The sequence below is a fragment of the Plecotus auritus genome, assembly GCF_963455305.1.
Source record: "Plecotus auritus genome assembly, chromosome: 14".
NCBI lineage: Eukaryota > Metazoa > Chordata > Mammalia > Chiroptera > Vespertilionidae > Plecotus > Plecotus auritus.
Window position 1 is genome coordinate 14,924,075 of NC_137780.1, and position 15,482 is coordinate 14,939,556.

At 57.0% G+C, this 15,482-nt stretch overlaps 1 protein-coding gene across 2 annotated transcripts in view; it reads left to right on the forward strand.

Annotated features, from left to right (window-relative positions):
- Positions 1-15,482, forward strand: part of KIF26B (kinesin family member 26B) — a 387,325-nt gene that overhangs the window by 328,903 nt on the left and 42,940 nt on the right. For both annotated transcript variants that reach the window (XM_080651288.1, XM_080651289.1), the window contains 2 exons: positions 437-620; positions 10,447-10,606. In XM_080651288.1, coding sequence (XP_080507414.1) covers positions 437-620; positions 10,447-10,606 — 344 coding nt within the window. The remainder of the gene's footprint in view (positions 1-436; positions 621-10,446; positions 10,607-15,482) is intronic.

Genomic DNA, 15,482 nt, shown 5'->3' on the forward strand with positions numbered 1-15,482 from the left:
TATATACACACACACACACACACACACATATATATTGATTTTAGAAAGGAAGGAGAGGGACAGAGAGAGAACCATTGATGGTCTGCCTCCTGCACGCCCCCCACTGGGATCGAGCCTGCAACCTGGGCATGTGCCCTGAACGGGAATCGAACGGTGACCTCCGGGTTCACAGGTCGACGGCTGGGCCATCCACTTGCTTTGCACACCTGCTGTTACAGATACGACTTAAATTGTAAAATGGGGAAAATGCATGCCATGCAGTAAGTGAGTCGTCAGCAATGAATGAGTGAAGCTGAGAACTGCACGTGCGTGCAGGGCCGTGTTCTGGAAGGACTTGGGGCCCTGGGGGGCACGGAGCTTTGCTATGCTGAGCAGACAGCCGTGGGAGGGCAGGCCAGCCCCCCAGACGGGCGTCAGCTCTCCTTGTGTCTTCCAGCTGCAGAACCAGAGCGAGCTGCGGGCGCCCACGGCCGAGAAGGCCGCCTTCTTCCTGGACGCCGCCCTGGCCGCACGCCGGGGCCACCGGCAGGACTGTGACGAGGACGACCTGCGCAACTCGCACATGCTCTTCACGCTGCACATCTACCAGTACCGCATGGAGAAGAGCGGCAAGGGCGGCAGTAAGTCCCACCCCGAGCCCCCGCCGGCCTGGTCCACGTGACCTGGCGGGTTCCCCCGCCGGGCCCCCCCGCCCCCAGTGTGATTCAAGAGCGCTGTCGAGTCCGGGCTGACGTTTACCTTTGACCTGGCCGAGGGGAAAGGGTGCTCTGGTGAAGATAATTGATGAGTGTCACTGCCGTGGGCGTGGGGGAGAACAGAGATAAAAAGGCCAAACAGCTGCTTCGTGGCCTCGTTTTGTTCCCAAACCTTGCAGGCGCTCACCGTAAAAGACCAGCTTTTATCCACCGGGGCACCTGGCAGTGTGATTAGTTGTTAGCTTGAGTCCGCTGTGTGGGCCCGAAAGGAAGCAGGTTCTGCTTTTTAAGTGGCCTGTGGATCAGGCGGTGGAGTGGCTGAGTGGACTCCGGCTGTCCCCTCCCCAGGCTCCCCCATTGGCAGGGGTTCCCTGACAGCCCAGCCGCAGTCCCTGTGGCAGCTGCAGGGCCAGGACCCCCCCCCCCGCCCCCGGGTGGTGGCTCAGGCCCTCTGGGCTGTCTGCAGCGCGCGCTGACCGTGGGCCGCGCTCTGGCCTTTACTGCCAGCCATATCTGCCCAGGCTCTGCGGCTGGGGCCAGCCCTTCGCCGAGTTCCTCAGCTGGGACCCGGGACCAGGGCAGGGAGGCCCGCTGCCTCACGGCAGGTGTGGGCCCGGCGGGGCTGGCTGGGCAGCGGCTCTGCCCGTCTCTGTGTCCAGGCGCCTCTGTAGGGCTTGCACACCACGGGCAGCGGGGCCCAGTGCTTTCGGAATGATTGTCTCAAGGATGCTTGATGCCAGTGGTCCTCTGTGAGGGGAGGAACCCTGGGGGCTGGAAATGGTGAGCTAACTGACTGACATGGAGGCCGTCAACTAGCCTGGTTGGAGGTGGAGCCTGGAATTAAGACAGCCCCTTGGGATCTGGGGATGGGCTCCCCAACTTCCCCCAAGTCTCCTTGTTGCCCGGAGTCTTGCAGGCCAGGATCTGGAGGTAGCTCTAGGGGGAGCCGGCTGCCCCCACATGGAAGCTCTTCCTTCTCCCATCTCAGCGCCTCCGTTGACCTAGTCGTTCCTCCTTCATTCCTGCTCCTTGGCTGTTGTTTTAATTCCGCTTTAATGAGGCATAGTTTACACTCAGTAACACCCTTGGGTGAGTTTCGGGAAATCTGTGCGGTGGTGTGACCAGCACCGCTATTGAGATCTAGAGCGAAGCCCCCCACATCCAGTTCCCTGGGGTCCCTGTAGTCCTCCCCCTGTGCGGCCCCGGGCAACGCGGATCTGATAGCTTTGCCTCGATCCAGAAGATCAGACAAATGGAATCCCGTGGCCCACGGGTGGTCTTGGGGTCTGGTCCTTTCATGTAGCTTTTGAGATCCATCCACGTTGTTGCCTGTGCTAGTCCGCTTATTCTTCTTGCTGCCCACTCACTCAGCTTTGACGGGGCCTGAAGTCATGTCCCGGACCCCTGTCCCTGGGACTGAAGTCTCAGCGTGGCCCTGACCTGGGCTGGAGTCCGGTTCCCTGAGGCTGGCTTCACGGCTCCGACCGGCAGCCGCGGCCCCCTGCGCTGGCCCTCCCTTTCATGCCCTGGGCGCCAGGGAGGCGGGCCATCAGGGTCTCTCTTGGCAACCAGCGTGGGAGGGGGGTGAGGGGGGTAGGTGTTAGATGGGGTGGACAGGAGTCTTTCAGGGAAATGGGCCCTCAAGGAGCTCATACCACGTACACCAGGGGTGGGGAACCTTCCCTGCCCAGGGCCATGTGGGTATTTATAATATTATTCGCGGGCCACACAACATTATCAGCTTAAAAAGGAGCCTGCTGTGTTTAGTCAGACATTGAATTCACTCACCCCTAATGCCTTGGCAGGGCCAGGCCAAGTGAGTTTGCAGCCTTATGTGGCCCACAGGCCCGATGTTCCCCACTCCCGATGCACAGCAACTTTTTTTTATATATATTTTATTGATTTCAGAGAGGAAGAGAGAGGGAGACAGAGAGAGAAACATCTGTTATGAGAGAGAATCATTGATTGGCTGCCTCCTGCTCGCCCCACACTGGGGATCAAGCCCACAACCCAGGCATTGAACCGGGGACCCGTCAGTCCGCAGGCCGACCCTCTATCCATTGAGCCAACCCGGCTAGGGCTAGAATAATTTCTTAAAGAAGGAAACGACTAGGATTAGGAGAGAGGTGAGAGGGTCCAGACCTTCACACCAGGACAGAGTTTCCCTGACAATCGGGAGCTGCTGGAAGTCCTGCCCTCCATGGCGTTTCTGGCCGGTGTCTCAGCTGCGTGCACGTGGGAGTCTGAAAAGTTGTTATTTACTCTTTTAAGCTGTTAGTAGTAGTAGTAATAACAATAATAATAATAATAATAATAATAATAATAATAATAATAGGCAGGGCCTGCAGCGAACCCGGGTCCTCTCAGCACAGGGTGCCTCGCCAGAGGCCTGAATCTCGGGCCAGTGGCTGCCACAGGCGCCGAGGGGAGCGCTTGGGAGGCGGCCCCCCCGGGGGCAGCAGACCTTGCTGCGGCAGCTCTGCTTCTGGCTCCTCGCTTTGTGCTTCCTGGTTCTGCTCTCGGTTCGGGATCGGAAAGTAGGGAGGACTCTTGAAAGCAGAGAAGCCGTTAATGAGATTATTTCAGCTGTAAGAACTTAAAACTCGGCCTCCACAGAAGTGCCGGCTAGGACATTCCCTAACCCGACAGTCCACCCGTCAGTACTTAACGACCCTGGGTGCTGGCTAAATGTTTAACCTCTCCCTCATCTTCTTCCTATTGAAAAGCTGTGGACACAAATTGCTCTTAAATCATAAATTCAGGGTAAAGAGAAAGGCACGTGCCATTAATGGCTTCCCACACTTCTTCGGTGTTCCTAACCATCTGCAGATGAGAGCAAGGAGGGGTGGGGGCCAGGCGCACGTGGGGTGAGCCCCGAGCCCCTGGAGGTGCCCCTGCCGGCCACGCACCTGGCTGTAGGGAAGGGGTCAGGCCAGAATGCACGCCCCCAGCCCACGGCTCGCTTGACGCCTGTGCATTTAAATCTGTTTAACATGTAATGAGGGGGTTTGGAGTGTTGTTCAAACTGGAAATGTTGTTTACTTATGTGTAGGGAATAACCCCTGGGGACCTGGCATTCAGACTCAATGACGGGGGCGTTTATTAATTCGCCACGTGCCTGGAGGCAGAGAGCAGCGGGCCGCTGTCCGCTGGCCATGGGAGCGGAGATGACGGGTTCAAAGAGGTCTCCGGGGCTAGAGCTCAGCACCCGTGAGCACGCACCTGAGTCTTATACACACGCGTGGGTGTTATACACACACAGATCCACACTGAAGTAGACAGACTGACGTGTGTTAAACGTGTCCAGTCAGGATGGGAAGGGAAGTTCCGTGTGTGCGTGTCACCGCTCTGCAGATGCACTAGGTTACGCTTAGAATATTTCCCTGGTTCACAAAGTCTGTGGCGCATTAGTGGGACCGACTCTTCGCCCGACACGGAGACCCCCCACCCCGCTTTGCTAATCTGTCCAGGCTGCGGACCCCCTGGGAAGTCCAGGTCTGGAGAAGGGACCCTAAGCAGCTGCCCTCGGAGTCTAAAGCAAGATGGTGCTAGGCCCGCTTCCTGGGAGTATGTCCGTGGTCCAGAAACTCAGAGTCCGATGCAGAGGTGGTGTTTGAAAGCCTCGCTTGGATGGGTGACCGCAGCTTGCAGGCGTGTGGTCCAGGGTCACGGGTGACACTGTGTCTCTGACCCGTTCGTTCTCCTCATTGCCCCCCGGGAAGCCTCCAGGCAGTGTGGGCGGGGCTGGCTGTGCCTCGGACGAGGGTGTGTGCACGTGGCACCCAGCCGTTGACAAGTCTGATCGGACGCTTTCCCAAATCTCAGCTCTCTTGATGCCAGCCACTCTTTCTTCACGTGGCGGGAATGGCTATCACGCGTGCCCTGTCCGGGCTGGGCGGTCCAAGGACTCGTCGTTCGGGGGGTGGCTGTGGATGTGGGACGAGATCCAGGAAGGACTGTGGCTTCCGTGGGAGAAACAGGGAACCCTGCTGTCTGGCCAGCAAGGCCCGTGCGGAGGGACGCCACACGTGCAGGTTCGCGACGGGGCTCCCACAGCCCCTCGGTCAGTAAGGAAATGTCAGTTTTTAAAAAATATGTATTTTTATTGATTACAGAGAGGAAGGGCGAGAGAGAGGGAGAGAGAGGGAGAGAGAGAGAGAGAAACATCAATGAGGAGAGAGAATCACGATCCGCGCCTCCTGAACGCCCCACACTGGGGATCGAGCCTGAAACGCGGGCATGTGCCCTGACCGGGAATCGAACTGTGACCTCCTGGTTCCTAGGCCAACGCTCAACCCCTGAGCCTCGCCGGCCGGTGAAATGTCAGTTCTGTATTTGTAGATTTTTGTGATGTGCTTTTCACATCCCTCGGCCAGGAGATAGTATTGCAGACACTGCAGCCCGGAAGTCCCACGCTGGTCCGCATGGTCTCCCACCACCCTCATCAGAGCGGCAGACCTCCTGGGACCTCGCGGCCCCGGCACCCAGCACAGAGCCCGCGTCCGTGCGAGGGGAGGAGAGCTCATCCGCTGTCGTCTCGGCTGCTCTCCTCGGACTCAGAATCCCCTCCTCCCTGCCCCCGGTCCCTGCGCCTTTCCTGCAGGCCAGCCTGCCCCTCCCTGGACCTGATCCTGCCCCTTCGCCTCTCTGGGACCTGCCAGTGGGGACCCCATCAACCATCGCTTCATGCTTTTATCTTCCAGTGAGACGGGGTGAATGGGAAGGTCATTCCCCTACCAGCAAGGTCAGGGCTGCCTCCTTTTGGAAAGAAGGGAAGGGACATGACATCAACAGTAAAAACAAGCCCCTTGTCTGTATCTCACTTCCCCCTGAGCTGCCTCCTCCATGAAGCCCGGGAGACTCCCCGCTGTGCACCATCGTTCTCCTCTGGTCCCGGGCCGGGCTGGGTGGGGGCCGGAGCCTTCGTCCACCTTGAAATTCAGTTGTTTGTGGGCACGTCTAAGTCTCGGGAGACTCCACGTCCCCTGAGGACAGTACCTTTGCCTGCCTGCCCGTCCTGCAGGGCCTCCTGTGTGCCTGTACGTCAGCGCTCGGCCCATATGTTCAGTCTCAGGAGCGTGTGCTGTGTTGCGAACAATGAGGGACTTTCTCCATCGTCTAGTTTAGCTGCGTTTCTGAGAAAGACCAACCTGTCACCTGTGATTCAGAGACACACCCGTCTGCAGTGCAGTCAGGAGTCCGTCGGTAATTGAGGGACTTAGTTTAAAAAGGGAAATCGTATAAAATGGTCCGTGCATGCCATCAACATGTTATTTCAACTTACAGCCACGCACGCGCCTCAGTCGGCGGTCTTCCGATCCCGGGCGGGGCCTCCAGATCGAGGTTCTGCCTCTCGGAAACCACATTATGTTCCTCATCGGTCTGTGCTTTACATTTCTTCCAGGTGACTCAGGAGCTTCCAGTGCCCTGTGCAGCCAGCTGGAGAGACTTGCTCTAGATACCTAACATGTTTTCCACTCAGTAATTTTCCATTCACAACTATTTAGCATCTTTTCCTAAAAAAAAAACAACACTCATTTTTATCACATCTTTCCAAAGCACTGGATTTAGCTTAGAAACATTAGTCTTTACATAATCTTGTTATTGCTTTACATAATACATGATTATATTTTACTAGAGGCCCGGTGCATGACATTCGTGCACTCGGGAGGGTCCCTCAGCCTGGCTTGCACCCTCTCGCAGTCTGGGAGTCCTCAGAGGATGTCCAACTGATGTCCGTGGGCAGCGGGCCTAAGCCAGCAGTCAGACATCCTCAGCACTGCCACGGAGGCGGGAGAGGCTCCTACCACCGCTGCTGTGCTCGCCAGCTGTGAGCCCGGCTTCTGGCTGAGCGGTGCTCCCCTGTGGGAGTGCACTGACCACCAGGGGGCCGCTCCTGCATTGAGCGTCTGCCCCCTGGTGGTCAGTGTGCATCATAGCAACCGGTTGTTCCACCGTCGAGCTGAAACCGGCCCTCTGACATCCCCCAAGGGGTCCTGGATTGCAAGAGGATGCGGGCCAGGCTGAGGGACCCCACCAGTGCACAGTCGGGGTAGGGAGGGACACGGGAGGTTGGCCAGCCAGGGAGGGACTGTGGGAGGGCTCCAGGGCATGTCTGGCCCATCTTGCTCAGTCCTGATCGGCCGGACCCCAGCAGCAAGCTCACCTACTGGTCGGAGTGTCTACTCCCTGGTGGTCAGTGCACGTGATAGCATCTGGTGAACCAGTTGATTGTCTGCCCCCAGGTGGTCAGTGCACGTCATAGCATCTGGTGAACCAGTTGATTGTCTGCCCCCAGGTGATCAGTGCACGTCATAGTGAGCGGTTGAGCAGCCTTAGCATATCATTAGCATATTATGCGTTGATTGGTTGAATGGCTGACCGGACACTTAGCATATTAGGCTTTTATTACATAGGATCTCTAATGCCAAGTGAAAGAGGCATGATTAGATTGAGGGAGAAGCCCAGCTGACCTAGAGCTCATTTGTGGGGAGAAAAGGTGCACATGCTCAGTAGGGGACACAGCCTTAGCGTGCGTGGTTGCCATGGAGAGTGCTGGTGCACCTGGCCAGGTGACAAGGTGGTGGTTCCCAAATTTGCTGCCATGAGAATCGCATGCAGGGCTGTTCAGTGACTCCCAGTGCCCAGTCACACTCCATCAGTCACATTGGAAGGCATGGAGTGGGGGCTAGGCATCCGGGTTATTTTTTTTTAAAAATATATTTTATTAATATTTTACAGAGAGGAAGGGAGAGGGATAGAGAGCTAGAAACATCGATGAGAGAGAAACATCGATCAGCTGCCTCCTGCACACCTCCTACTGGGGATGTGCCCGCAACCAAGGTACATGCCCTTGACTGGAATCGAACCTGGGACCCCTCAGTCCGCAGGCCGACTCTCTATCCACTGAGCCAAACCGGTTTCGGCTCTTTTTTTTTTTTTTTTTTTTAATAAAGAGGCCAAGACTCCATGTCTAATTATAATAGCACTTCTTTTAAAAATATATTTTTATTGATTTCAGAGAGGAAGGGAGAGGCAGAGAGGAAAGGAGAGGCAGAGAGAGAGAGAGAAACATCAATGATGAGAATCATTGTTCGGCTGCCTCCTGCACGCCCCACACTAGGGATTGAGCCCACAACCCGGGCATGTGCCCTGACCGGGAATCGAACCGTGACCTCCTGGTTCATAAGTCGCAGCTTATGAACAGAGCCCGCCGGCCGGGCCATGTGTGTTATTCTTAAAGGTTCCAAGGGGATGCCATGGGCAGCAGAGGCTGAAACCACGGGGTCAGGGGGAGGGAGGTGAAGCACTCCGTGCATACAGATAGCTCGGGCTTCCGTCTCACACTCAACGCTCACCTTCACCCGACCTCAGGCCATTTACGTAACAGCTGTGCTCCTCGCCTTCCTCATCTGTGCACTGGGGCTGGTTCTGGCAGTCCCGGTTGCTGCTCTGTGGGGCAAGCACACCTGTGAGGAATTTGGTTCGGCCAAAGTCGACCTAAAACACCCGTGTTGGACGATAGACAAAGGATTCCTCAGGGCAGACTGAGCTGTGTTCCTTCAGCCCTGCACCTGTGACCCCCAAATCGCAAAAGTCTCTGAGGAACCTGCTGTGAGGCGTCACCTGTTTGATTCACGGGTCCCAGAGCGCCCTCTGGGCCACCTATGGTGACGTGGTCCTGCTCACAGCCGAGGGCCGTGCTCGCTCACCTCGTCCCTTTCCGGCTGAAAGGCGCGTGTGAGATTCAGAATTCTGCGACCAGGACCCTCCAGCGGGCGGAGCAGCGCCGCTTCCCTCCGCCTGCCCGGCCTCTCAGGTGTAATTATGGGCATTTCGTAACGCCCTGCAGCACAGCCCACACGGCGCCTTTGTTCTCTGCTGCTTTACGACCTGCACGTCATGCACTCGGTCGCATTACCTCAGACGGCCTGAAAGTCCAAATTGGCCCGTCTTCGCCCTTTAATCTGCGGTGCACGTGGAATATCCAAGTTCTGCTGTCTGTAGACTAGTAATTACGCTGCAAAACAGATGCTATTTTGCTTTAAAAATAACTATTTTCCTTACACGGTGCCGCGACCTGACCTTGCAGGATAGGAAACGGGATAAAAGAGGAGGAGCACAGGACATCCTCCCTTTTAAGGATTTTTGCTGGACATGCTGGGAGGCAAACATCCGTCCTGACTGTGAGTCCTTCTGTGCCGTAGACGCGCCAGGTAACGAGAGCCGGGGAGGAGCGTGCCTGCGGCCAGCATTCACCTCCTTCGCCTTCTCGGCACGAGAGGTGGAAACTGAGGGTGGTGGGCGGGGGACGGGGGGAGCGGAGGTTAGGGCTAGGACCCAGGTTCCCAATGTTCTCGCCCTCAGCATGAACCCTCGCGCTCCAAGTCAGCGCCGTCATGTGGCCCCGCCTGCAGCTCCACGGATGCCCAGACACGGCCCCGTGCCCGGCACATCCCCTGCGTCGGCTTTCTCTCCCGACCCCGGCCCGCCGTGCCCCCACCCGCCGGGTGCCCACAGAAAGCTTCCGTGGCCCCCTCTGCCGTGTCCCCTCCACACAGAAGAGGGGAAGGCGGGGGAAACAGGAAGCTGCGGGGGTGGGCGAGGTGCAAGGTGTGAGCTGGGCACCTGGACAGGTGGGATGCAGAGGCCTGGGGAGCGAGAGGGGGAAGGGCGGGTGTATAATCTGGTGATTATACGTGTGCACCCAGAAACCAGCACCACCGTCCAGAGAGGGCACATGCCCATCACCCCAAAAGTTCCGGGACCTTTGCGATCACTCCCTCCAGCTCCCCGCCCTTCTCCCTCCCACCCGCAGGCACCACTTGACTGGCTTTGGTTCCTCTACGTTCGTTTGCATTCCCAGGATCCTGCACAAGTGGGATCTCATCTAGTCTGTCCTCGGTGTGTTTCGTCACTTCGCACCCTTACTCGGAGATGCGGTCATTTTGTGGCGTGTGTCCCTGGTTCGTTCATGTATGTCTCTGAGGGGCAGCCCATGGTCTGGGCGGATGGGCCACCGTTTGCCTGTCCACCTGCTGATGGACATTTGCTCTGTTTCACTCGTTGGCTCAGAGAGGAGGTGTCCAGTCCCTGTCACTTCACCTGGGCCTGAGCGGAAGTGCTCACGGGCAAGTTTCTTAACTCTCCTCAGCGTCTGTGTTCTCATCTACAAAGGGGATGAGGGTACTGGCTTCTGGTTTTACCGCGGGAACCGCATGAGGCTGTCTGTGTCGTGCCTGGCGCGTGGCGGACGCTCAGCTAACACGCGGGCTCTTCCTTCTCAGCACCGGCTCTGCCGCTGCCTGGTGTGACCCTGAGTTATAACCCGGTGATCCCGAGCTCTGGTCGGGGTCCCTGTGATGAGCAACCAAAGCGGGTGGTCCCGCCTGGGTCATTCAGGTTCCAGCTCGGTCAGTTTCAGGACCCGGCTGCCCAAGGACACTCCTGTGCTCCTTTTCTAGGCATTTCCTTCCCACAGTCCCATCCAGTCCCGCCCACAGGCGTTCCTCGTTCGTGCATAGGACGGATCGGTAGATGTTAGAGGGTTGGCGACGTGTGCCGGACGGAATTTAAGGGAACCATGGCGTTTGTCACCCGGCGTGATTTTGTTGGGTTTCCCACTGAACCATGAACGTCAGCCTTTCGCTTTCTCCTCTCCTTTTCCCCTCAGACTCCCTGGGGAGCCACCTGATGGACAGGTGAGTGTCTGCCAGACCCTAACCCCTTCCCTGTCCTCTCTCCCCGACAGTGTCCGGGGGCCGCAGCCGCCTGCACCTCATCGACCTGGGCAGCTGCGTGAAAGCGCTCAGCAAGAACCGGGACGGCGGCGCGGGGCTGTGCCTGTCCCTGTCCGCGCTGGGCAACGTCATCCTGGCCCTCGTCAATGGCAGCAAGCACATCCCCTACAAGTAAGCGACGCTCTGCGGAGGGTGGGGCGGGAGGCGTGGTGTCGGCGTGGTGTGGACGGTCGGGACCGCATGTTAGTTCCGTGCCAGAAACCAGTCTTCACTGACAGACGTGTGATGGGTGACCCTCCAAAGTCAGAAACGACGGAAATGCTGACATCTACCCCGCCCTGGCTTTAGGCTGCCCCGGGCAGAGGAAACAGGGAATCATCTCAGTTGAGGTCTCCAGTCACAACTGCCCTTGGGGGACTGTGCCCATTGTACGGATGGGACATACCCACTTCATGGTGACGAGAGCAAGGGGCTGACCATGGGCTGGCCCATCCCTTAGGACCGTGGTCGGCAAACTGCGGCTCGTGAGCCACATGCGGCTCTTTGGCCCCTTGAGTGTGGCCCTTCCAAAAAATACCACGGCCTGGGCGAGTCTATTTTGAAGAAGTGGCGTTAGAAGAAGTTTAAGTTTAAAAAATGTGGCTCTCAAAAGGAATTTCAATCGTTGTCCTGTTGGTATTTGGCTCTGTGGACGAATGAGTTTGCCGACCACTGCCTTAGGACGAGGGCTGCCAGATTTAACCAATGACACTGCTGGCTGCCAAGTTAAATTTCAGATAAACGGCAAATCATTTTTGGTGTAATTATGCCGCCCCGAATTGCATGAGTATGTGGGAACCCTGTGTTTTATGTGAAAAGCCCCCGGAGCAGGGCTTATAAAGCTTGGGTTACCACCCTTCGTCTCGTGCAAATGCGTTTCCCTCTGTCAGGGTTCCTTCCCTCTTTCTGAGCGCAAACGGGGTTGCAGCTGCACCTCTGACCTACAGCACGGATGTGTCTCGGGATGATGTAGTGCGTGGGAAAGGTTTCTGTAAGATTTGGAACACTGTGACCAGTAACCAGCAAGACTAATCGGGGTGCGCCGTCCTCGTCTGTTTAAACGGAAATTACACCTGCCTGACGTGGTTGCCATGAGGGTTAAGCAAATATACATGGGATCGTGGTTTCAATCTGTAAAGCCCTCAGACTGTGAGTTACTGATGTGTGGGAGGGAAAGGTCAGCCAGGCAGCGTATGCCACAGGGACTGAGTCGCGGGCCTGTCCTCGAGTCCTCTCGCTCCTCTGCCCTAAGGGGATGCCAGCAGTCTCATTCTCCACCAGGATCGCGTGGACTGGCGGTAGGAGCTTAACCGGCAATTTCGATTCTTAAATTTGGAGTTCTACTTGGATAAAGCTAGAAATGGTTTCCCCAGCCCTTTTCTATGGGAAAAAATTCAAGTTGAAGGTTTATGAAGTTTCATCCAATATCATTTCTACAGTTGAATATGCTCAACGTGTAATAAAGAGAGAGAGAGAGGAGGGAGGGAGGGAGGGAGGGGGGAGGGAAGGAAGGAGGGAGGTAAGGAAGGGAGGAAGGAACGAGGGAGGGAGGGAGGAAAGGAAGGAGGGAAGGAGGGAGGGAATGAAGGAAGGAGGGAGGAGGGAAGGAAGGAAGGAAGGAAAGGAGGAAGAGAGGAAGGAGGGAGGAAGGGAGGAAGGAAGGTAGGAAGGAGGAAGGAAGGAAAGGAGGAAGGGAGGAAGGAGGGAGGGAGGGAGGGAGAAAGGGAGGAAAAGGAAGGGCTGTTTTGGTACTGTAAGGGTAGAGACTGTAGAAAGAGAGTTATTGACTCTAGTTGGTTTCCCTTTCCATAAAAATGGGAATGTGTCTATTACTGTGGTAACTTAAATGATAATAATGCAGATAAAATTCAAAATACCACCCAATGAGGTCACTGATTAAGTGTTTTACTTCTTTCCCCCATTGTTTCTGCAGAGTGGCATGCTTTTATGATTTCAATAAGTATTTGTTGACTCGATGCTGGGAAGGATGGATGGGTATGAGCCTATGCCATCACTTTTGCTTTAGATGAAGGAACTTCCCTTTGTTTAGAGTTGGGCTTTATTATAAACATATAGGGAAACATGAAGAACTGTCTTTAGCCCGGCTGGCATGGCTCGGTAGTTGAGCCTCGACCTTTGAACCAGGAGGTCATGGTTCGATTCCTGGTCAGGGTACATGCCCAGGTTGTGGGCTCGATCCCCAGTGGGGGGCGTGCAGGAAACAGCCGATCGATGATTCTCTCTCATCATTGATGTTTCTATCTCTCGCTCCCTCTCCCTTCCTCTCTGAAGTCAATCATATATGAGTTGCTTTCTAGCTAGTTCAAGTAGTTCAAGGTTTCTGGTTCACTTAAACACATTTCGCACCAGCCAGCCTCAGCGACCAGCCCCGTCCCGCGGGAGGGCGTTCTCGGCAGCCGTCTGTCTGGCTCGCGCCTGCGCTCTGCCTCTGAGGGAGCGGGGATCACAGTGTTCCCACGCCTGAAGCAGGCACAGGCTTGGCCTGACTGCAGTGTTGAGCGGACACGGCCACCGCGCTGTCCTGGCCACCGGGCCCTCCTGGGGACCTCGCGGGCTGCCCGGCTGCGCCAGGGGCCAGATGCTCCGCCGTGGCCAGAGCCAGTCCGGGTGCGTGCACGGGATCAGTCAGTGAGGAACTGCCCTCTTCCAAGGCACAGGAAGACAAGGCAGGGATTTACTCAACCCCAGCCCGTCCGTGGCGGGTCACAGGGCTCCGCTTCCCGGAGCCGCAGAGACTGGCGGTTCCGAGCCCAGGCTGCCGTCTGCTGGGCCAGCCCGCTCTGAGGACTGTGCTCTGCCCAGCGTGGGAGGGGGCGCTCAGGCCGAGGGGTTTTCTTCCGTCTGTTCTGGTGGGCTCTACAGCCACGTTCTGCAGCATCCTGAACACCTTCGAGGTGCAAGCAGCTCTTGGAGGGGAGTTTCCTGTCAGCTGCTGCTGCTGCCTCGCAGGAGAAGAGCAGAAAGCCAGTCTCCACGTGTGTGACCCGCCCCCACCCTCCACCACACACAGGAAGACCCACTCCCTCTCCACCTGTCCCCCTGCAGCTCTGTGCTTCGGAACCGTGTTATGTTCTTGCTTCTGGGACATTAACGGGAATGCACCCAGAGGGCACATAGCCTGTCCCTTCTCTTCATCTCGGGACCGGACTCTGTCCTGGGAGCAGGACGGGACGCGAGGTGGATGCCTTAGCCGTCCTGATCCCCTCCACCCTCCCCCGGCACCTTGGGTGTCCTGGGTGGTGTTGACTTTGCAGATGACCCGGCCTTTGTAGATGACAGACGCAGGCACATACGGGTTCCCAGCTCAGCCATCGCACCTCCCAGGCCTGCTGGCCAGTCCGAGCACCGTGAATCAGCCCTGCATGGTGAGACCCTTCAGAAGAGCATTCGGGGGGCAGGAGACCACCCAGGGCTCCCACCTCCCAGTCGGTCCTGCACCGACAGGCTGCACAGGTGACCTGAACTTGGGGGACCCCTGTCTGGGGAAATCTGCTATAGTCCTGAGCGGCTTGGGGTGCATTTGCAAGTTCCCTCCTTCGCTCATTACCGCCATTTGCTGTTCCTCCCGTCTCTTGGGCACCAAGGTCACAGGAGTCTCCCCATTAGGTTAGAAAAACTAAGCAGAGGCCATAATAGGAATTCCCATCCCCAAGGCCAGCACCGGAGCCGGTCCCCACGGGGCCACCCACAGAGCTGTCCCTGCCAAACCAGCTGTGGCTCACGTCCTATCCCTGCCGTCTTCACAGACTCGGAATCTTGGTTGTTTAATCCTCACCCGAGGATATTTTTCCGTTGAGTTTTAGAGAGAGTGGAGGGAGGGGGAGACACAGAGAGAAACATCGGTGAGAGAGAGACATCGATTGGTTGCTTCATGCACGCGCCCTGACCAGGGCGGGAATCGAGTACCACCGAAGTACGTGCCCTTGCCCGGAATCCAACCCAGACCCGGACCCTTCAGTTTGTGGGCTGAGGCTCTATCCACTGAGCCACACCGGCCAGGGCACACACTGGGACGTTTTCACCACCACCCGGTCTCTCACAATAGGGATTTGGTCCCTTGGGGAGGTTGTCTTCGGGGGCAGACCCCGAGGAAGCACCTGAAGCAGCCCCTCCATTGGCGACTGCCGCTCCAGGGGCGGGTTCATGGCAAACAATCTGTGTGCTCACCTGCCGGCCGGATGCTCACACTCCGATTCTGAGCAACAGGCGTTTCACATGTCCGCCTGCGTGTAGCAGGAGGTCATGGAGGCTCCATCCTCCGTGACCCTGAGTGCTGCGTTGGCCCCAGGGGCTCCACCCCCCGAGTCACGGCTGGGCACGCAGCCCCTAAGGGGGCGCTCAGTGCCTCCTGCACGGCGTGGCCTGTGGTTGAGACCCAGAGCTGGTCCTGTTGGTTGGAGTCAGTCGCTGACTTCCTGCTGGGGCCAGCCTCCCGGGAGGAGCCGGTGGAGCCCGGGGCTTCGCTGTCAGCCCTGGTGAGCGGTTGGGAGTCAAGGTCGGGAGCCAAGGTGAGGAACCAAGGTCATTTCTGGGAACGTAGCCGCCTCGGAGCCCAGCCGTTCATCCACACCAGCCAGCAGCCTGGAGACTCAAATTCAAGGCAGCGATTGTGGAGAAATGACCGTGTTAAAATAGAGGCGGCTTTTTAAATGTTACCGCTCGCCTCTCCGTGTGTGCAGTGCAGGCAGGACCGGGAGGGTCTGGGGGCTACAGAGCGTGCAGCTCTGAGGAAGCACACATCCCCGTCCTCGCTCGGAGAGGTGCTTTCTCCCGCGGCCAGTTATTATCGTTTTTACAATTTTTATTTATTGATTTTTAGAGAGCGAGAGGAAGGGAGAGAAAAACACCGATTTGTTGGGCCATTTATTTTTTTAAATATTTTTATTGATTTTAGAGAGGAAGGAAGAGGGTGAGAGAAATAGAAACATCAATGATGGGAGAGAATCTTGATCGGCTGCCTCTTGCACCCCCCCTACTGGGGATGGAG